At 46.2% G+C, this 23940-nt stretch overlaps 1 protein-coding gene across 1 annotated transcript in view; it reads right to left on the bottom strand.

Annotated features, from left to right (window-relative positions):
* The window catches only part of LOC149327883 (uncharacterized), a 65031-nt gene that overhangs the window by 3018 nt on the left and 38073 nt on the right, over positions 1 to 23940 (bottom strand). Inside the window, exons 9-15 of the mRNA XM_089563306.1 lie at positions 23785 to 23852; positions 14207 to 14297; positions 9062 to 9165; positions 7095 to 7205; positions 5934 to 5982; positions 2515 to 2624; positions 2383 to 2424 (exon numbers count right to left, since the gene is read on the bottom strand). Of these exons, the coding sequence (XP_089419432.1) occupies positions 2383 to 2424; positions 2515 to 2624; positions 5934 to 5982; positions 7095 to 7205; positions 9062 to 9165; positions 14207 to 14297; positions 23785 to 23852 (575 nt within the window). The remainder of the gene's footprint in view (positions 1 to 2382; positions 2425 to 2514; positions 2625 to 5933; positions 5983 to 7094; positions 7206 to 9061; positions 9166 to 14206; positions 14298 to 23784; positions 23853 to 23940) is intronic.

Here is a 23940-nt window from a genome sequence, read left to right as displayed (position 1 = left end):
TCCATGGCTTTTGCTCAGCACAATGAAGTGATTAACAAAACGATTATGCCATAAAAATGGAAATGGGTGGATCTATCAAGGACAGAAAGAAACGGCCTGGACGTGCGAGTGCCTAGAAAAAAACGTATCACTGGTGGCGACATTTTTGTATCCTCGTGCCCATTCCTGCTTGGAGAGGCGGTCGTTGGAGAATGTCCCCGGAACAGAGTTCCGAATTCTTTGGCTTGATATATGTAGCAACGCTCAGGCACCCCGCAGCAACAACTGCCAGTAAAAATTCGGGGGGGGGGCACTTTGTTGACCTAAAGTGCGGTGAGGCGAAAGCCTTAAGCGCAGTGTTGCTGCTTGTGTCACTGATGTGTGCCTAATAAGAGTGAAACGCTGCCAGGGAGTCCACAGAGCGCCATCGCCCGTTCAGTTCTACGCCTTGCTCCTCGGTAAATTGGTTTTTGAGGAAAGGAAATGTATCTGTCTCGCATATCTCGGTGGACACCTGAACCTCTCCCTGTAACCAGAAGGGAAGAAGATGGGAGTGAATGAAGACACCATATTCACTAGACGCGCCTTTGTTCATCCCAAACAATCGAGCTGGCATGGCGGAGTGGTTAGCATGCTCGTCTCACACTCCGGAGACCAGGGTTCGATTTCCGAGCTCTACCAATTTCCTACTCGGTTTTATTTATTTATCTGGCCTGATTAGAAAGGTCCCACTTACTTGGAGCATCACTATACGATCCCTTTAATTGGTTGCATGGTTACTAGCCAAAGTACAATTGGCCTCGTTTGAAATTCGTGCATTGTGACGTCACGACCGTTTCGACCAATTGAAAAGCGCGACACTGTCGACAGCTCCTGCTTACAACGATGAGGCATTAAATGTTTAGTTTATAGGGTTTAACGTCCCAAAGCGACTCAGGCTATGAGAGACGCCGTAGTGGAGGGCTCCGGAAATTTCGACCACCTGGGGTTCTTTAACGTGCACTGACATCGCACAGTACACGGGCCTCTAGAATTTCTCCTCCAAAGAAATTCTAGCCGCCGCGGCCGGGATCGAACCCGCGTCTTTTGGGTCAGCAGCCGAGCACCATAACCGCTGAGCCACCGCGGCGGCGTGATGAGGCATTAAATGCTTCCGCCTTAAAATTCAAAAAGAAATGCACATTGCTGGCAACTTATCAGATTAGTGGCATACACCGGGAAACGCGCCAGCTTGTTAGACACTTCCAGACGAGCATCCCTTGGCGTCAAAAATGGACGCGCCATTCCCAGTTCACTAGATGACACTGGTGACGCAGCAACGCATTTGAGCTAGTGGCTGCACACTCCTAGTACTTCTGTCCCTGATAGTAAACGGCTTTCTTTGGTTCTTTTTGGCTTCTGAGCAGCCCATCTGCAATCTCCACATCGAGATAAGATTTAAAAGATAGATGAAATTTCACTGGATACTTCCAATTTATGTTGTTCTTTTTGGCTTCTGAGCAGCCCATGTGCAATCTCCACATCGAGATAAGATTTAAAGGATAGATGAAATTTCACTGCATACTTCCAATTTATGTTGTTCTTTCTGGCTTCTGAGCAGCCCATGTGCAATCTCCACCTCGAGATAAGATTTAAAGAAAAGATGAAATTTAACTGCATACTTCCAATTTATGTTGTTCTTTCTGGCTTCTGAGCAGCCCATGTGCAATCTCCACATCGAGATAAGATTTAAAGGAAAGATGAAATTTCACTGGATACTTCCAATTTATGTTGTTCTTTCTGGCTTCTGAGCAGCCCATGTGCAATCTCCACATCGAGATAAGATTTAAAGGAAAGATGAAATTTCACTGGATACCTCCAATTTATGTTGTTCTTTTTCGCTTCTGAGCAGCCCATGTGCAATTTCCACATTGAGATAAGATTTAAAGAAAAGATGAAATTTCACTGCATACTTCCAATTTATGTTGTTCTTTCTGGCTTCTGAGCAGCCCATGTGCAATCTCCACATCGAGATAAGATTTAAAGGATAGATGAAATTTCACTGGATACCTTTAATATATGTTGTTCTTGTTGGCTTCTGAGCAGCCCATGTGCAATCTCCACCTCGAGATAAGATTTAAAGGAAAGATGAAATTTCACTGGATACCTCTAATTTATGTCGTTCTTTTTGGCTTCTTAGCAGCCCATGTGCAATCTCCACCTCGAGATAAGATTTAAAGGAAAGATGAAATTTCCCTGGATACCTCTAATTTATGTCGTTCTTTTTGGCTTCTGAGCAGCCCATGTGTAATCTCCACATCGAGATAAGATTTAAAGGAAAGATGAAATTTCACTTGATACCTCTAATTTATGCCTACAACAGCAATAACTGCTTACACAATGTCCACATATTAATATACTCACATAGCGAGCAAAGTTTTCACAGTGACGATTGCTTCCCAAGTGCTGAAAAGGAAGGAAAGAGAAAAGCAACCGTGAGAGAACCATTCCACCACCACACCACAAAACGCAAGCTTTCATCCTGTAGTTTCATACCTGGTTAAAATGAAATTGTGAGTTCAAGTTGACCTGACAAACATCGCACCAAAATGAACCACTTCCGTTCAATTTTTGCTGCTGCTGATTCTTCACCTTTGGTGCAGAACCTGGTAAAAAAAAAGAAGGAAAAAACATGCAGAGGATTACAAATTGCACATGCTCTTTTAAGGCCTGCGATCTCTTTGACCTGCACGTGCTGCAAGCAATTTCTATGCAACTTGAACACACTTAGTCTGCACAGAATAAACAAGGAAATATGGAAAGTGACAACACAAGGATGTAGCACAACTACTGTATTTACACAGGTAATTTGGGAACTTTTTTTCCCCTAATATTAAGTCTTCAAAAAGGGAGTGTGGAAATTGAGCTGAGATTTTGCAAACACATTGTAAAAAACTCGACAAAGGTCGTAACATGCGATGTATACAGTATACTGTCGCATATACATTTCACCCCACGACTCACACCCCTCAATGGATGCTCGACAAAGGTCGAGCAAACTCGACAAAGGTCGTAACATGCGATGTATACAGTATATTGTTGCATATACATTTGACCCCACGACTCACACCCCTCAATGGTTGCTGAGATTTTGTGAACACATTGTAGAAAACTCGACAAAGGTCGTAACATGCGATGTATACAGTATACTGTCGCATATACATTGACCCCACGACTCAGACCCTTCAATGGCCAAAAAAAAAAGTTGACTCCAAATATCAGACTCATAGGACCCCCCGCCTCACCCCACACTGTGCACTTCCCCGCAGGGTGGCATGACTGCGCGTGCCCAGCTAAAAGCAATAAACATGCAACGATACAATTTCGAATTTCGAAGCCAACAGTCAGAGGCAAACGGAGATAAAGGCGATAAAACGGCATCCTAGCGTGTGACCCGGAACTAGCGGCAAACCAAACAGCAAACATCGCGATAGTTTCGGATTCCTGCACGCGCAACTGTTCATCTGGGAAAGCGACCGCAAGCGCGAGCGAACTGGGCAAAACACCGTGCAATTCATTCCCTCGCCTCTTGCACTTTTCACAGCTGCACACGGTGACATGGCCGCGCTGTTCTTACCAAGCCTGCCTTCAGCACGCCCACTTGCATGCTGGTGGTCTAGCACAGCAGGGAGTGTGAAATGTGAGAGTAAAAGTTTCTTTTATAAACCCGGGTAATAAGTTATAGGGACAGTGAGGAGAGCTCTATTAATATTTTTTTTACAGCAAAATCCGATAGTTCGGCATTTCATGGCCTTGTCGTCACTTGGCCGGCAGCGAAAGATGCATTTATTTCTAAGAAATTTGGATTCGAAGTTGAAAAAGTTTTTCCCGCCGCTCTGATTCAAACTTGGGATTCGAAGTGACGTGAAACATGACGTGCACATGACGTGACGCAGACTCCGTGATTTCTGACGACCAGCACAGCGGCCTTGTAGCAGCCGAAATGAAAGCTACCGCCGGCCGCACGTTGAAGGCATCTATCGGCTATTGCGGCCGTCGCTACCGTCGCTTCGCTTACGTTTGCACCGGCGTTTTGCCAGCGTTACGATGGATCCTGTTCTCTAAGTCGTCAACGAAGTTCTCGCAAATAGACACCTTTAGCATACCATGTACCTTGTTGCCGTTAGCGGAATACCGGGAGCCCGCCTATAGCCGGTGAGCAGGCGCTGATTGGTCCCAATGCTGCAGGCGCGCATAGCTGCTGGGTACATGGCGCCATCTGGCGATGCCAAGGAGATTTACGCATGCATTGGCTGCGCCTCAGTGATTCGTGGCTCCTCGTGTCTCAGTGTTACTAAAACCATTGGTTCTAGCAACACTGTTTTGTCCTATGACGTCGTCACGCTTGTACTTGCGAGTTTGGCCTGTGGCGGCGATACCTGTATTTTGGTTCTTGCTCTTTTCTATGTTACAAGAGCTTTGTTGTCAGTATGAGTGGCGTTTTTGTAATCAGGTGCTGGTATTCTGTCGATACAAGCCAACTTCAATTTCTCCTCAGTGTCCCTTTAAGGGTGCGCACGTTACGAGAGTAAATAAGCTAATCTATGTAACAGTTGACCCCTAAAACATGCACATTTCTTTTTTTTTTTCCTCCCTTTCCCAAGATCACTTCCCCAGGCAGACAGAGCTCAGTTACCCTGAAACCTGCACCAGCCTTGCTGATGCCAAGTTTAAGTGTCCGATATTTTCGTAGTTGTTCTTTGCATTTTTCCATGTGCCCGTGTTAATTACACACCATTTACAATCGACATGAGAGAAACAGGGCCTTCGGACTCTTCTTTGCAGTCTGCAGTGCTCCATGGACATGCGGACGTCCCTTCTAACTCAGACTCAGTTTCATAGCACTAATTTGCATACCACGACACCATGAGAGGTGGCTCAATCCCATTCACGTCCACTCACGTTCACAACCACTCACTCAAACTAGCACTCACTCAAACTAGTGTCAAACTCGTGTCCACTCGCACTCGTGTCCACTCGCACTCGTGTCCACTCGCACTCATGACCACTCACTCATGCTTATGTTTACTCATTCTTTTCTTGTTTGCTGGCATCGGAGGGGATGAGAGACTTACTGCTGCCGATGACTGAGCTCGTGGCTTCCCTGGCACAGCCAGAGTCACAAAGATGGGGTGGTGAGCAGCTCACGCTCTCTGTCGGGCTATTTGGCCAATTTTCACAGTTTCAATGCTCGAAGAAGGCGGTCACTTATCATGCATATTCCATGTCCCGCCAATGTTACGCATGTGTGCTCCCGCGCTCGTTGCCGAGGCAATGAGTGCCTGTTTAGCCCCACTCACCTCTACTCGTAATCACATCTACTCACTCACACCCACTCACTCGCTCTCACACTCAACTCATGACCACCCATACTCACATTCACTCACTAGCACTTACACTCACGTTCATTCACACAACCACTCACTCGCACTCACACTCATGACCACCTACACTCACGGACATGAGTGTGAGGCGATACGAGTGCACTCGTGAGTGAGTGTGCCGACCTATGGTAATGTGTATATGATTGGTTTATTGGGGTTTAACGTCCCAAAGCGACTAAGGCTATGAGAGACGCCGTAGTGGAGGGCTCCGGAAATTTCGACCACCTGGGGTTCTTTAACGTGCACTGACATCGCACAGTACACGGGCCTCTAGAATTTCGCCTTCATCGCATTTCAGCCACTGCGGCCGGGATCGAACCCGCGTCTTTCGGGCCAGCAGCCGAGTGCCGTAACCACTGAGCCACCGCGGTTAATGTGTATATGAGAATCATCTCACACTCACATGGGCTAAGTAAAGGTTCATTTAAAAGTGCCTGTTCTAAGTAGGCTGAACTGTAACCTGCTTTGTTTTGGCTAGTCTGCTTGCATGCCTCTCCGAAAAGGCAAATTGCTCACAAAAGCTATGATTACCTTGTTTTCCTGGAGCAGCACCTTGTGGTTTGTTCCCCAGTAGTGCACCCTGTAGCAAAGGAGAAAAAAAAAGGAAAGTAAAATTTCTCCGATTTCAAAAAATGCTGGCACCCCCAGCAACTCGTGTTGAAGCATCAAAAAAAGAGGAAACCACACGGCCGCATCAGACCTCTACAATACCATGCACATTATTTGGAGGAGCAAGTTGCGTGCAGAGGCAGCACTGCACACAACTATCCATAAAAATGTAAGCAGTTTTAAGAGGAAGGCAACATTGTGTGTGTGTGTGTGTGTGTGTGTGTGTGTGCGCGTGCGTGCGTGTGTGCGCGCGCGGTGTGTGCGCGCGGTGTGTGCGCGCGGTGTGTGCGCGCGTGTGCGCGCGGTGTGTGCGTGCAACTGTGTGAGAGAGGCAGAGACAGAGAGAAAGATTAATTCAGTCCATCTTCCTGAAAAGTTCTGTGTTGTGCACAATTTGTACCCGCTGACGCTATGATGACGTTGGTCAGGTATGTGATTCCGCATTTGAGGAGCTTGTCAAGTCCTCTGCTAGGGCGGATGATGATCTTCTCAGCTCCCTCTGGTATTCTGGTCTCTTGTTTTTCGACCGACATGGCCGCCATTCGCGCACATTCGTACTGAGTCATGGAACATTTGCACTTGCATGCCTACAATTACCTTACGAATGCAGATGAAGTTCGTGTTAAACAGCTTCTTTCACCTGGAGCTGCCGCTACAGTCGTAGCAGCCAAGGGTGGCACACAAAACCATACCGAATCTACGGATGGACGAGAACCGACACGCTGCGAGCTAACATGGGCAGCGGAAAGCTAGAGGCGGTGTGGCGGTGGTTCGGCAACATGGCCGACTCGCAACCGGCAGCCGCCGGATGTGACGTCGGTGCAAGCTATGTATACGCGTTTGTACGGTACGTCGCATGGCGAAATATAGTCACGAGGAGCTTTAGAATGTGCGCAACACAATTGGCCGCTTTCTGCGGCATATTGGGTATAAGTTCGTGATTTTTTCGGTGGAACTTGATTTTCAGGACTGCCCGATTTTTCGGTCGCTTTCGCGGTCCCTAGAGAATCCGAAAAATCGGTCGTCAACTGCACACTTCTTTGTTTCACCAGAGCATGCTTAAACTGCCCACTGGCATCCTACCTTCTGCTGCATGGGCCCAGCAGACTTAATGGTACCGGCAGGCTTAACGGCACCACCTGGTCCCCCCTTCAGCTCAGCAAGCCGATCCTTGTGAACCTTCCCTTTTAAATGCTGCACAAGACACAAAGACACTACATGAAAAAAACATGAACAAACTGCACACGCACACATACACATTATGGACACACTTAAGGGGGGATGAGGGTCTTAAAACTAACTTTCTTATTTATGGCTAGAATCTCATGAAATTTTGTACACAGATGCATTTTTCTCTTCTGGTTTCAAATATGTAATCATATTGAGCTGGTGATCTTAAATCTTACAAAGTGTAGAATGTAATTAGGTAATTTCTTATGCAGCTTTAATGAACTTTCACATTGCACTTTGTTGCTTTTCTTTACATGAATTGATAGCCAGAGAGTTCCCATACCCGATGACATTCTTTGTTTTTATCTAAAGGCATTTCATCCTGACATACTATGTCGAGAGTAAAAGGTCGCAGTATTTAACACTCAACCTCGTTAAGCTAATTGTAAATTTCTATTCTGTATGGCCTAAACGAAAAAAGTAAGAATGTCACCAGGTATGGGAATTCACTGGCTATCAAATCATGTAATTAAAAGAAACAAAATGCAATGAGAAAGTTCATTAAAGCTGCGTAATTAATTACACTCTAGAATTTAAGATAACTTTTGACCTATGACCATCAGCTCAATTACGAATACATTTCTGAAATCAGAAGAGACAAATGCCTCTGTGTGCAGAATTTCATGAGATTCTAGCCACAAATAAAAAGGTCAGTTTTAAGACCCTCGTCCCCCCTTAAACCACTCGACCAGTAAACTGGTCGTACATGATGCTCGATTAGCATGCTACCACTGAGACCCTACACTACGAAGGGTGCCACACCTCGCTCTCTCACAGACAGCAGTTATCAGTGTATGCTCTGTCTTCGTGGACTCCGGTTTTGTCCCTTTAAGTGTCATGTAGGGTTTGGTCAGTGCAAGGAGGACGACATTATTTTTATTTCTTTTTGCCTCTGTTCAACTTAAAACATGTCAGCGGAGCATACCTCATCCCACTGTACTGTGGAAACCCTCATGGTGAGTGGGACAAACACTGTTCCACCTTTTCTGCGTTAGGCATTTACTAAGGGGCACCGAAAAATGGTTTAAACCAAGTATTTTGCGCTGACGCAACCATTCCAGCACTAAAAGATAAAGTTCCGCTTTACTCCTCCTTGTACCCTATAAAGGGTTAATTAAGCACAGCAACTTAGCTACCAGGACTTAAGGGGGGACAGGGGTCTTAGAGCATTAATTTTTTATTTACAGACCAAATGCAATGAAACAGCACAGACTTAATCAGTTTTTTCTGCTGATTTCAAATGTGCAATTTGTTTATTTCTAGGCCAATTAGTTCCAGAGATATTAATATATATCATGCCATTGTCTGCTCAAACAAAAAAAATGGGCCACCAGAAATTTAATTTTAATATGTGGGTAGATACTACAATGTGTGAGGAATGCAACGCTGGAAGCAGTTTTCAGTTTTCTGTCCGTAAGGATATATCGGCTTATAGTTAGTTTCATGTGTGTCATGTGTTTTCTGGCACTGTATGTCTGGTTAATTCACTTGAAAACTAACTATTAAGCCCATTTGTCCACACGGACAAAAAACTGAAAACTGCTTCCAGCGTTGCATTCCTCACACATTGTAGTATCTACCCACATATTAAAATTAAATTTCTGGTGGCCCATTTTTTTCTATTGTTTGAGCAGACAATGGCATGATATATATTAATATCTCAGGAACTAATTGGCCTAGAAATAAACAAATTGCATATTTGAAATGAGCAGAAAAAACTGAATAAGTCTGTGCAGTTTCATTGGATTTGGTTTGTAAATAAAAAAAATGCTCTAAGACCCATGTCCCCCTTAAAGAAACTATGAAAACGTTGAACATACCTCATTTCTTTGAAATTCAGAGTTGAGCCTGATATTACAGACGTCACATGACAATATCCTTTTGGCAGCAGGTTTTCCGTCTGGTGCCTTCGGCACTGCACTACCTGGAAATACCACAATGGAGCAATATTCAGTGATTTGGTTCCAAACCAGAGAGACTCCAATCAAGTAGTTACACAGGTTAGAGGTATCACAACCGACAAAAGTGGCAAATCAAATCCTCATGCTCCTACATTACGCATTCAGCAGCACAGTAGGTGTCATTAACTCTTTCCGTACCATGGGGAAAATCAACATTTTCTGAAGGTTTCAGTACATTTTTCTTTTCTGTAAAAACTATTGCATTCAATATTTATTGCAACACCAAAAAACAGAGCTGAATAAAGGTGCTCTCTATTCATATAAGTTTAAACAACAAATTGCATGTTGCAACAAAAAAATTTTATTTACCAACAACGAGATTTTAGGAAAAAATTGCACAAAACTTGCAAAGATACGCTTTGACTTAAAAGAAAAAAATGTTAAAAATTTTCTGAAATATGCAAAATGTTTTTTACTCTATTGGCCACTATCTGCAAAAAAAAAAATCATTTCTATCTCGAATAATATTCTTGCTACAAAACAATAACTGGAAACCCTATAGCTGTGCATTGGAGCGCGGCCGCCTGTGTTTCAGGCTGGTTTCCATCATCACCGATGTGAAAACTGAATCTTCTTCAGCGGCTTGCAACATTTTCAGGCTCGTTGTTGCACAGGTCGTCAATTAAATCAATCGTAGACGAAAACAGAGTCCTGAGATTTGGTGTTTTAGAGCGCATGGCGCGCAGGTGGAGGCTGCCAAGCGACTTTGATGGTACCGCATCTTCGGAGCGCGTTCAAAAAAATGTCGTTTTGTAGGGACCAAAAAAAACTACATCGGAAACAAAGCTTCAGTTCTCGGACTACAAGCCAGTTGCGCATCGTGCCTGTAAGCAACGCGGAAGGCTCCGAAGTCGAGCGGCGAAGGCGTCATCTGCGGGCAACATGGCGGGCAATGAGCGCAGGTCCGCGACTTCATTTCTTTGCGGCGTGTTAGAAAGTGACCCCTCGCGGGACAAAATAAAACTACATCGGAAACAAAACTTTGGTTCCTTGCCTACAAGCTATATCTGCAGTGTGGTCATTAGCAACGCAGAAGGTTCTGAAATCGGGGCACGAAATGATCGTTAGCGGGCTAACGATGCTCAATGGGCACGGTAGGGAAAGAGCTAAGATCTGGTATAAAGCCACATGGTAATTAAGTTAGAGTGCAGTAATCGGCTGATGCATTACATCACTGTAGCTCTCGAGTATGGAACACAAGGACAGAAAAGAATTTCTGAAGCTAAACAACTTAAACTATAAACAAAGCATGAAGTCAGTCACAAACACCCCCCTCAAATTTTAGTAATGCACAATCTAATCTGAAGTGGCACAGGCATATAGAAATAACGTGGGCAAAAGCACCGAGAAAACTTGGTTTTCTTAAACGCAGCTTGAAGATAGCCCCAAAAGAATGTCAGATTACAGCGTATAAATCTTTGGTTAGACCACTTCATGAATATGCTTCTGCCTTTTGGTCACCCTATCATCTATGCGATATAAAACTACTTCAGTCTGGTCAAAAAAAAAAAGCGATCAGATTTATTTATCCCTGTTATGACTGCAATTTCTTGCCCTCAACACATGCCACCATCTTATAGTTTCCGTCCCTTGCTGACAGGCGCATACATGACTGCATCATTCCCTTCCACGACATTATACCTGGCACTTTATCTGTACAAGCACCAATTCAGTTCTCCAATACTTCTGCACCACGCACACGACGCAGTAGCCTGTTTAACTTAGTTCCATTACAGGCATCAATTGATTCTTACCAGTACCCTTTTTTTACGGCGCACTAGAAAAATGTGGAATTCACTGGATGGTTCATATCGTGCATTGCCGCATGACAAATTTTTCAATCAACTACAAAACCATATGTGAGAGTGTGTTTATTTTCTTTGCTTTCCTTTGCACGCTTGTTGCTATATTGTGATCACTGTTTGTGTATGCACCCACTCCCGTAATGTCTTGCTCTGCGAGACAACAGTATATGTAAATAATAATAATAAATACAAAAGCAGGGAGCCAAACTACAAAAATGTTTCAACAAGTTTGTAATAAGACATAAGCATACTGCCACGTATCATTGTAGCGTCGGATAGTTCGGGCAAAGCCGCAAAAAAGGGGTGTTATCATTTTTGTTTGTGATGCGAGAAGCGACCAGTCTAATCTCGATTGTTCACAGCCATGAACAGCTGCATCTACGTGTTACCAGATTACTCTACATGATATCGACCTGTTATCTCGAAGTTTCCTTGCCGGCTTTAAATTGAACTTTAAATTGAATGATGCCGCTAGCAGCGGGCATTCGTAGTTCGACGACCGACGAGCACGTCTGTTGCTTACGGCGCCACCGAGTGATTCAGTTATTTTGCGGGCGCAAGTCAGCCCAAATAAAGAGCTTCGTTTCCAAGACTGGCTGGTGTCTTCCTCACCACTGGACTGCCGTCAGTACAACGTGACAATATTAAGCTCATTGTTTTCAGAACATAGTCTTACCATGGGTATGATGAAAAAGTTTCTTAGATGGACCTTTTTACTACTATGCTCTTCAAAATAGTTCTTTTGTGCAGTAATAACTCTTTCCCACTACCTTTTACCTCAGTTGTAAACTCCCAAGAAGTACTGCTATCCAAGAATAAGAATCTCTGCTTTTTCTGGATGTCGTACATGGCTTCAAAATGACATCCCCTAAGCTTGTGCTTCATCACCAAGAAAAGGAAGTAACGGTTTGGTTTGGTTTAGTTTATGGGGTTCAATGTCCCAAAGCGACTCAGGCTATGAGGGACGCCGTAGTGGAGGGCTCCGGAAATTTCGACCACCTGGGGTTCTTTAACGTGCACGGACATCGCACAGCACACGGCCCTCTAGAATTTCTCCTCCAAAGAAATTCCAGCCGCCGCGGCCGGGATCGAACTGCAGGGAGCCAAATCTCACAAGCAAAGAGGATGTTGGCTGTCTGTAGAGTTTCCACTCACCACAACGAGGATACCAGGACTATGTTGAAGTGTCCTCACTGTCTAACTTTCCTTATGAGCAAATTTCCACTCATCATTATTATTTCAGGTGACCTTTGACTCTTTCCTTGACCTTTTTTTTTCATCTGGACCATCATCCTTAATGCTCAAAAACACCAAGATGTGCCTTAATTATTTTCATCTTGACCACAGGAATGCCAAATCACATGCAAGGGCCCCATTCCTGATCTAACAAATGTAATACGTAAGTTTTGATTTATTAATTTGATTTATTAGGGTTTAACGTCCCAAAGCGACTCAGGCTATGAGGGACGCCGTAGTGAGGGGCTCCGGAAATTTCGACCACCTGGGGTTCTTTAACGTGCACTGACATCATACAGCACACGGGCCTCTAGAATTTCGCCTCCATCGAAATTCGACCACCGTGGCCGGGATCAAACCCACGTCTTTCGGACCAGCAGCCGAGTGCTATAACCACTAAGCCACCACAACGGGTGCTCCTCAATGTATCTTTCTGGTTGCACCATCACCATTGTCGGACACACTCCTCGGCCACATCGAATTTCCTTCCCACCACACGCTTGCCACGTTCAAGAGCAAAATCTCAGCCATGTAGCTATTAAGGTGCTTGCCCATCTCATGCTGAAATTGCAACGCTCGGCAGCAGCACACAAAAGCCACAACAACGGTGAACTAACACACTAACATGCTACCAAACTCCCGTGCCTACAAAAAGCTGGAGCTGGCGATACTGATGCCAATATCAATAGCGGGAGCTCGCGGCGGAGGAAAAAGTTGATGATGATGACCTGTGGCCTCGGGCATCATCTGTGGATGGCAACAGGAAGCTCCTGTGTGCATGCGTGGCCTCCGCGGTCAAGCGCACCGTTGCTCGCGGCACGAGCTGATCACGGCGGCCACTGTTCATGCATTTCAAAGGCTATTCCCGCGCGAGTCGTGGAAAGTTTGGGCGCGGCCCTTACACGGATCTTTCTTTTTTTAATATTTCCTTCGGGAAAACAGGGTGCGACCCTTACACGCATTTATACGGTAGATGTAAGGAAAGGCGCAGCAGCAGTCTTATAGTGGGTGGATGCCTGAACTATACCATGATGGAAGGAATAAAGAGGTGAAAGCAGCAGAAATTTTTTTTATTTGGAAAATGTTCATGTTTGCTCTCGTTGAATTTTGTGATTTGGGTAGCAAGCATAAACGTAATATTTTCACTTTTATTAAGGCGGAAGCCTTTAATGCCTCATCGTTGTAAGCAGCAGTTAACAGAAATGTCACGCTTTTCAATTGGTCGAAACGGTCGTGACGTCACAGTGTGCGAATTTCAAACGGGGCCAATTGTACTTTGGCTAGTAACCATGCAACCAATGAAAGGGATCGTATAGTGATGTTCCAAGTAAGTGGGACTGAGTTTAGTTAATTGCTTAATCATCGAATTAGCCTAATTAAACCTTTCTAATCAGGCCGGATACATAAATAAAACCGAGTAGGAAATTGGTCGAGTTGGGGAATCTAAGCAGGGTCTCCGGAGTGCGAGACGAGCATGCTAACCACTCCGCCACCCACACCAGCTCAACGGTTTGGAATGAACAAGGGCACATCTAGTGAATATGTGTCTTCGTTCACTCCCATCTTCCTCCCTTCCCGTTACAGGGAGGTTCAGGTGTCCACCGAGGTATGCGAGATATTCCTTTCCTCAAAAACCAATTTACCGACCGAACGGCGATGGCGTTCTGTGGACTCCCTGTCAGCGTTGCATGACGCTGTCGCGTTTCACTCTTGTAGGCGAAGCTTAACATCTTAACCACACATCAGTGACACAAGCAGCAACACTGCGCTTAAGGCTTTTGCCTCACCGCACTATAGGTCAACAAAGTGCCCCCCTGAATTTTTTTGTGGCCATATACTATGACACCACTTGATTAGTGGTCTCTTCCGATTCAATAAATGCCCCAGAATTACCACTACAAGGTTTCACATACCCCAAAAATGTTGCAAGCACACACACGTGCATATACAAAAATGAACACACCTTCAGGATTTGGGTCTGGCTTTGCTTTCTTTGCAGGCCCACCAGTTGGTCCATCTGCTGGTGGTCTTTTGAGCGCCTGTGCAGGAGGTCCCTACAGGTGAAGGAATCAGTGTAAGTAGTGTAGGCCCCAAATTAACAGAGTAAAGATGGTGGTCTGCCCATGCCGCTATCTTCAAGGAGCAACTACCTTCTGTTTTTTAACACCAATGTTAAGTCATGTTCCAAGATCCAACAGATGTACCCAACACAGGGGCAATGTCTCCGGTGATGTCTCTGAGAAGCTGGTGCCAAACATTAAAGGTGCAGTGAAGAGGAATCTGAACTCATCTTTCTGCCGTGGGAACTCAATCTACACGTTCCGAGCATTCCTAGAAACTTCGATTTATTGCCCTGTGTGGCCGATTTCCCTAATTAAATCAAATTAACGTTAGGCTCCCGCCTTTTTTTTTTTTTTTATTCTCCCCGTACGGTGGGCGGAGTCGACCAACGCGTGGAGCGCCTTTCACCCAGTCCCGTGGCGGCTTGCCGCTCTGCCATCGGCGGAGTAATACGTAGTAGTCTATAGTAGCAAATAGTCCGCGCGTATTTTTATTTCACCGGGCTTATTTTGCAGCTATATTATCTGCAAATGAAACTATTTATTCAAGGAAACCTAAAAAACAAAATAAAGCGAAAGCGAAGCCTCAACACTGCTGGCTGAAAGGCACTCCACGCGTTGGTCGACTCCGCCCACCGTACGGGGAGAATTAAAAAAAAAAAAAGGCGGGAGCCAGACGTTAACCTAATTTAATTATGGAAATCGGCCACACAGGGCAATAAGTCGAAGATTCTAGGAATGCTCGGAACGTGTAGATCGAGTTCCCGCGACAAAAAGACGAGTTCAGATTCCCCTTCACTGCACTTTTAAACAGAAAAATGAAATCAATTTCTACTATACGACCCAGTCCAACCAAAACTGTCCTTTGATTTTAGCAATCTCAATGCTTGGAACCCAACAAAGGAAATGTTTCAGCCTATTTCTGAGAAGTAACCTGAGGTGCATGCCTGAAAATGGTATTTGAACGAGACAACTCATTAACTATCAGGCATAGATCCTCTTCTCACCAGACTCAGGCAAGCAATTTGCACTGTTTTATGTTCGAAAGGAACTATAGTAACTTTTTACCAGAACTTCAAAAAATTCATTAAAATGAGTCTTTACTTGCATAAACACTTTAGAAAAGGCAAAATCGGAACTACAGGCATTGGAAGCACATCAATCAGTGCTTCCGTCTGTCACTATATGCTCCAAGTACAACAGACACAGACCTTCACAAGTTTTCAAAAGAACACGACTTCATAACTGTACTTCAGGCTGCAGCAATGCACTTTTTAAAAATTATCGATACGTGCTGAAACTTCTCCCTACCGCTGGCGTGACTGTTCTGTGTAGCCTTGTATCCTTGTATCCTCATAGCCTTGTAGCCTTAGTAAACAGGGTGTAGCATATATGCTGGTGATCCCCAACTGATATCCCCAGCAGTAAATGCACCAGCTAATGCTACGCAGCCCAAACAATCCTTGCTCAAATCTGTGAGTTCCTCAAAGCATGTAGAGCTGAGATAGTTCCGTGTCTAAGCCAGTGCTCTAAAAAATGCACGTGGTGTCGGCAATATGCAAAACTATCAGTGGGGGCCCTTTCAACTTGTGCACAGAATACAAGTGTGACAGTTTGCCAGTTTCACAGCAGAATCTTGCCTATGACCTTGGGTGACACAAGTGCAAAGTGCGGACAAGCTCTTGATACAGAGTTGCATCAGTGAATTTTTTAAACAATGCTGCTATGCTTCAAGGCACAAGGTGTGCCTGATGGGTACCTTGTGGAAGCACAATATATACCCGGTGTCCCAGCTAAATGTAACCAAGCTTTTAAAAAACACGGGGTGTCCTAGCCGTCTGAAACCAAATGAGGGTTGTTTAGAGTCGCGTGACCTAACCTGCAGTATTTTTTTCGTTCTTCAAGGTTGACTAATTAGTTAAGCTTAATTAACTAACTTTTTTAATTATTGACTTGAGGAACAAAGTTTGGTTTATTGGTTTTATGGGGTTTAACGTCCCAAAGCGACTGAGGCTATGAGAGACGCCGTAGTGAAGGGCTCCGGAAATTTCGACCACCTGGGGTTCTTTAACGTGCGCTGACGTTGCACAGCACACGGGACTCTAGAATTTCGGCTTCAAGAAATTCAGCCGCCGCGGCCGGGATCGAACCCGCGTCTTTCGGGTCAGTAGCCGAGCGCCGTAACCACTGAGCCACCGTGGCGGGGCGAGGAACAAAGTGTCAATGGAAAAGCTGTTGATCGCTTTGAGAAACAGCTTACTGGGACATTTGCAGCAAAGTAATATTTACGTAAAGTAGTTTTTTTACCAGCCTTTAACCATAACCCACACAATAAGAAAAAGCTTCCACATGACAACTGTGCCACTTCAACGTCCCAAGACGCGCCTTAAAGAATAAAATCCATTTTTTCTGAAGTCCTCTCCTCGACGAGACTTTGGGTGCACCTTGGGGCAGAGAAGTGAGCGAGCAGCTGGTCACGTGACAACTTTCTTTAAAGGCCAATAAATGAAGCTACGTAAATTGCAACTTGACGAAAACAGCACTACTAGCGGTTTTTCGAGGTGATCTAAAACTTTTGCATTGACACTTTCTTCCTGAAGTTAATAATTAAAAAGTTAGCTAATTAAACTTAGCTGACTAATTAACTTTGAAGAGCCAAAAAAATGCTCAAGACTAGGCCACGCGACTATGAACAACCCTAAGTTGGTTTCAGTGGACTAGGACACTTCGACTTTTTTAAAAGTTTGGTTACATTTAGTTGGGACATCCGGTACATGTAAGATGCAGTGACAGACAACACGGCATCTGCTTAAGCCACATAACCCAGTTTCATAGAAAAGACTGCGCAGACCCCAAGTGGCTGATCAACTTAAGCCTCAGAAGGTGTGCAGTGTGCAAGTGATGCACGTCACTGAACCCCACAGTGCAGTGGGAAACCAACCTTCTGGCAGCTTCCAAAGCTTCCAAGCATCTGCCACTGTGGATGCTCTGGCAAGACATGCCTAAGGAGCGTTCTTTTATCCATGAGACGCCAGCTAAGTTATATACAATGCATGAAGACACAGCTGTCCTAGACTGTTTGATGCATGTTTAAAGATGTAAGGATGACAGCAAAATTTGTGGGGACGCCTTCGTCCCCTGCGTTCACTTTCCCGCATTGCACCCCACTGTTGTTAGCTGCCCCCGAAAAGCACTCCCTTTAGTTTGGTTACTCTAGCTAACACGGATGGCGTGTTTTGCCGCTCGCGCGCGAGGGAAGGCTAGCTCTCTTCTCCCTGGGATCAGGAAGCAACCGGACGTTTCGCTCGCAGCTTCGCTCTTCGTCGTCGGACGCCTCTTGGTTGGAACTTGCTCCCGCCGAGCCCGTCCCGCTCGGCCTCGGAGTTTATCCCTTTGCCCTAGCGTGGGCGAACGTTCGCTCGTAGCCGTGCTGGTGAGTCGGACTTCCTCGATTCCTCAGTGTATTTTGTTGCTAGCTGGCGTTATTGTTGTTATAGCAATAAATGCCTTGTTTGTGTCAGCCAGTGTGTCGTTCCTTTGTTCCCACAGAGCACGGCCCGCCGTGGTCGGCGTGCGCTCGGTAGCGTACGCGACCACGGGGTGGGGTCCGCGCGGCTTTGAACTGGCTCAGCCGCGGTTAAACGGGGAGAACGGATATATCTCCCCCCATTTAAACCCCACATTTGGCGCCCAACGTGGGGCCTGCTCTTGGAACATTGGACGACTGTCAGTTCGGTTCGAGGAACGCTCTTTGTCCGGACTTGACAAGTGGTAGGCCTAGTGTGAATTTTGATCGCTAGGACCTGCGGCATGCTTTCTTGAGTGCGAGGTGTATTGCGCTGCAGCATGTTTGAACTTTTCGACATGCTCAGCATGTGTTTTTTGTGAAGTTTTCTTCCTGGAGTTTCTTCAAGAACCACTTGGTCCGCATCGAGGGAGCGCGAGGTCTAGTGCCCGCGGAGTTGCCGAGCCCGAAGCGAGTGAGTACGGAAGCCGCGTGGGTGGTCCGAGTTTTCTGTATATATTTTCTCGCTGTCTCTTTTCGACTCTGGGAGTCGCGGCTCCGGGAGCCGGGTGGCCTGGGGCCACGGGTGCCGTTACGAGCTCGCTGGTATTGCAGCTCGGCACCGGGCGTTCCGACACCATCCGATACGGTGGGCGCCGATCGCTCAGAAGCTGCTTTGTGCAGTGAGCAGGGAGGACCACCCCACAACGCTGATGTCTCCTCGCGGCTGCGCGCACGAAACCCGTTTCGGGTCTTTCTTTTGTTGGGGGTCGTCGACTTTCACTATGGTAGTGAGGCCTAAGGCTATTCATAGCTGCCTGCACCTTGTCAAAAGTGACACGACCACCGGACCGTGGTGTTGAGAGGGGGCGCACTTTGCTGGCCGCCCGTTTTTTTTTTTAACCTCGCATGAACTGAGCATTCTCGTTCAACTCAAGAAAGGCTTTGTTCACTCGAACTTTGCGTTGCACGGCCACCCGACACCTTTTGCTAGCGAGTTGAGCATTGAGCCACGAGGCTCTTGTGTACGCAGTTTCCCCTCCCGTGACCTACGTTAAAGGCGTGCGGAGTGTGTTTTGGCAATCTTTCAGATCCAGTGGAGCCACTCCGGCTTGCTGTCTTGTGCACATCGTCTCGCTGCCGCCTGCTGCGACGGAGCGGCCTGTATCCTGTTCGCCGCATCCATCCGGGGCAGCCGTGGCGAGACCAGACAGCAGCCACCTCTGGCTGCTGTTGCCCTGGCGACTACTGCGGAATCTTGGCCTGCAGTGGTCAACCGGCCCTCCTCTTCGTGGGCCTGCGGGCACTTAGTCCGCGGGCCATGCGAGACGTCCCAGCGGAGACCTTCACGCCGCCTTCGGAATACCGCGGAAGACTGCGTGCACGCTGTCGGCGTGACCTCCGCTGCAAGACCTGCCTCAAGTGCATGAAGACCAGGAGACTCCTCCATAGCATGTAACTTGCAGGCGTGTGGGTCTATTTAAGGTTGGGGGGATGTGGGGACGCCTTCGTCCCCTGCGTTCACTTTCCCGCATTGCACCCCACTGTTGTTAGCTGCCCCCGAAAAGCACTCCCTTTAGTTTGGTTACTCTAGCTAACAAGGGAGGGCGCTCGCGTCGCAGCGACCGCAGCGCCACGGATGGCGTGTTTTGCCGCTCGCGCGCGAGGGAAGGCTAGCTCTCTTCTCCCTGGGATCGGGAAGCAACCGGACGTTTCGCTCGCAGCTTCGCTCTTCGTCGTCGGGCGCCTCTTGGTTGGAACTTGCTCCCGCCGAGCCCGTCCCGCTCGGCCTCGGAGTTTATCCCTTTGCCCTAGCGTGGGCGAACGTTCGCTCGTAGCCGTGCTGGTGAGTCGGACTTCCTCGATTCCTCAGTGTATTTTGTTGCTAGCTGGCGTTATTGTTGTTATAGCAATAAATGCCTTGTTTGTGGCAGCCAGTGTGTCGTTCCTTTGTTCCCACAGAGCACGGCCCGCCGTGGTCGGCGTGCGCTCGGTAGCGTACGCGACCACGGGGTGGGGTCCGCGCGGCTTTGAACTGGCTCAGCCGCGGTTAAACGGGGAGAACGGATATATCTCCCCCCATTTAAACCCCACACATTTCACAAACACTGTTCCCACTTTGAGTTGTTGATCAATTCGCTCTCGCCCTACCATAAGCTTGCCATCCCAGTTAGCTCAATTGGTAGAGCGACTGCTCCAGTGAAGCGGTGGTCCCGGGTTCGAACCCCGGACCAGGACGAATTTTTCTTTAACTGCGAAGTTTCTGAGAAAGCTGTATAGCTTTCCTTTGTAGCCGTATGGCTGCGCTCGGGTGGATGTCAATGAGTAATTGCTCCCTTATTACAAACGATGGAACACGGCAAGTGGCACAGACGCTAACAAACGTGCATGTACTGCTTAGCTTTGCCCCACCGTTTGTGCTTGCGATCACATCCTCCACACACCAGGCAGGCATCCATGCAGTGGCGCCAGCTACTAGCTTCTCACACTGAAGTGAGAAGTTGAAAAAAAAAATATGCTTTGACGTTTGAAACGGAAGGGATGTTCTCCAACACCAGAAACTTGAGTTCTTTTTTAATGATTATTCTTTTTCAATAGTTAGTAAGTTTCATCAAGAGAGACGACCATTTTCTTGTTACTTGCAACAGCATTTTAAAAATGCTATCTAGCAGCCAACTAGCGGCGTGTGTACAGCTGTACTGTTGCTACATACTGATGTCACATTGTTGATGTGACTGTGGACAGCACCCACAAAGAAAGACCACGTCTTATGGCTGTCGTTGCAGTCTACTACGGTGTCTAAAAAGCTACTGCTACAGAACTTTTGTTCCCTGCCTTTTCAGAGCGCAAACAAAGAGCGTTGGTCAAAGCTGCCTTCATCGTCAGAGCAAGTGACCACTAAATAAGCACCCCTTCAACATGCATCAATGGCAGGAAAATGCTGCACCTTAAAGGCTACCCGTAGACCTGGTTTCTGTTTCCTGCTCTGATGAGCACGGTGACATCAGTTGGTTTGACATTTCTAAGAACAAACAGTTCAAGGTCAGCACTGATCTATGTCACGTGCCTCTGTTGCAACTGCGTCTTGCTCGTGTTGAAATTGTTTCCATTTGAGCAACTCACAAACTAGGCTGACAAAGAATACTTTTGAATCAAATTCCTAAACAGCTTCTTTAACTTACAACAAAGATGCCAGTAGAGCTACCTTTCAGATGTTAAAGGGACAGTGAGGAGAGCTCTATTAATATTTTTTTTACAGCAAAATCCAATAGTCCGGCATTTCATGGCTTTGTTGCCACTTGGCCGGCAGCAAAAGATGCATTTATTTCTAAGAAATTTGGATTCGAAGTTGAAAAAGTTTTTCCCGCCGCTCTGATTCAAACTTGGGATTCTCTTATGACGACACAGGACTAAGTGACGTGAAACATGACGTGCACATGACGTAACACAGACTCCGTGATTTCTGGCAGCCAGCAGTGCGGCCTGGCAGCAGCCGAAAAGAAAGCTACCGCCGGCCGCACGTTGAAGGCATCTACCGGCTACTGCGGCCGTTGCTACCGTCGCTTCGATCACGTTTGCACCGGCGTTTTGTCAGCGTTACGATAGATCCCGTTCTCGAAGTCGTCAACGAAGTTCTAGCAAATAGACACCTTTAGCATACCGTGTACCTAGTTACCGTTAGCGGAATACCGGCCGCCCGCCTACCGCCGGTGAGCAAACGATGATTGGTCCAGATGCTGAAGGCGCGCGTAGCCGCCTGGTATGTGGCGCCATCTGGCGACACCAAGGAGATTTGCGCATGCATTGGCTGCGCCTCAGCGATTCATGGCTTCTTGTGTTCTAGTGTTACTAGAACCATTGGTTCTAGCAACATTGTTTTGTCCTATGACGTCATCACGCTTGTACTCGCGAGTTTGGCCTGTGGCGGCGATACCTGTATTTTGGTTCTTGCTCTTTGCTACGTTACAAGAGCTTTGTTGTCAGTATGAGTGGTGTTTTTGTAATCAGGAGCTGGTATTCTGTCGATACAAGCCAACTTCAATTTCTCCTCAGTGTCCCTTTAAAACTTAATAAAAAAAAAAGCCTGAACATGAACACCTCAAGCAACTAAACTAAGCATAGCCCCTGCAGTTATTCAGTATAGCTAATTTGAACATTTTCTGTTAAGTTTTTTAGTCTGAGATCTTTGCTGGCTTATGCTTGCCCTCTACAAATAACAAAATATTGGCATACTTTTTAACATCCAGCAGGTTTAGGGTAGAACTGGGCACAAACAATTTTTTTTTTCAATTTCCATCCTCTCAATTCCCCTCCTAGCGCTGTGCGATAGGTACTAAAACGCTACAGTACAGAAACTGTAGAGAGCCCCAGGCATCAACGATATATGCTTTCAAGCTCAGTACTTCTTTCCTTTTTTTTACAATATCACAGGTTGCCACATGCAGAACAATCTCTCACCATGCAATACAGACTTTTACGTTATCTCTGTGAGAAGTCATCAGAGCCAAGGCCAATTTGGTGTAAAATTCCAGAAATCAGATTCATAACTACGGTTCCACTGCAAAAGGTTATGTAAGACGAAGTGTACAGCCATTGTTTGAAAGAAAAAGAAAAAAGGTGTATGCTACAGAGGCACATTTTGTTCATTTCATAACATATCACTTTTTTCTTTCCATTTTGCACCTCCAATAGCTGACTGATTATTCAGAATGTGTTCGTTTCTTAAATCCCTCATGGAACTTTCGCATTGAGTTCTGGGGTTCTGCTTACATGAAACTTGTATTGTGTAACCAAGGTCAGTAAAAAAAAATGCAAATCCTTTTGAAAGCTCATACTGCCACACAAGCTGCCAATGCTTTTGGCATGTGTGTGGCAAGCCAAAGAAGCCATGTTCATCTACCATGCCAACATGGCACTTGAACATGACAGCAATAAAGCACATGAGTTATACCCCTGTCACACTAGCAAGTTTAATGTCATTCGAATCGAATGACACTAGCACCTAGTGTCATTAATCGACTGCTACACGGGAACATGTAAACATTCGCCATCGAACGAGTTAGGGGAACTCATTCGCATTCGATCTCGAACCGAATGCATACTCTGGACACCAGATACGCAGCAGGAACAAGCGACGCGAAAAAATAATGTGCACACTGCCAAAAGTAGAAAGTGCATTTATTTAGTTCTGCTGAAAAAAGTTAATGTTGGTTTGAATCTGTTCACACTAGAGGTTGCCGTGGATAGCTGTTACTCTCGGTCTCAGCAGCTTACAGCAGCAGCCGAGTGCGAAGCAGTCTTTCCCGCGACTGTCGGTCATTTTGGGATGCGCGATTCTTGCTGATTGGCGTGCCATGTTCGCTAAGCTCGAAGGTACTTAAAGACGTAACTGAGCAGTTCACCTTTTGGAAGTCATTTCCAAGCTCCGCGCGTCCGCACGCCGCCATGTCAGCCATTTTGTTTGTTTACATTTATCCGATTTGTGATTGACTTTGTACTTGGCTTGGCTTTTGATGGCTAAAGTGGTGCAGAATGGCCGCAAATAATATTTCAAGCTTATAATACGGCACACAAATTGTTCTCACCCGCTTTTGAAACACTGCACACCAATTTCAAGCATCTTTTATGCGCGCTGATGTCGTTCAGTTCGACTATTTTTTTTTTTTTTCACTGATGGTCGACGCCATCATTTTCGAACGACATTTTTTTCCGTGTAGCACCGAAAGAGACCAAACGACATTCGATGCATCAAATGCCATTAGGTTCCAATGACATTAAATTTGCTAGTGTGACAGGGGTATTAGGTGTTCTTCCCGAAAAGAAAGCCTGAACCGCTAGTTGCAGCTTACAATCTGCAACAAGCTCGTGCAATACTAGAGGGGGGAAAAGCAATTCTCATGAATTGCTACATCTCTCACAGGATGCCATTCCCCTCAGAATCAAAGAGCCAAGGTCTGCAGCAGCATTGTTATTTACCTGGACAGCAACGCCAAGCTTGGGCACTGGGGCTGGTTTCGGGGCAGGGCCGGGCGGTGGTTTGCCATCTGTGAGTTGCACTGCGCTTTTACTTTCTCAGTCAGGCAGCAGATCACAAGCTATGAGCAACAGGAGTCAGCATGTGAAAGCACTATT

This window comes from Amblyomma mixtum, chromosome 10 (genome assembly GCF_055824585.1).
Source record: "Amblyomma mixtum isolate Tamu chromosome 10, ASM5582458v1, whole genome shotgun sequence".
Taxonomy (NCBI): domain Eukaryota; kingdom Metazoa; phylum Arthropoda; class Arachnida; order Ixodida; family Ixodidae; genus Amblyomma; species Amblyomma mixtum.
This window is presented reverse-complemented; position numbering and strand designations above follow the sequence as displayed.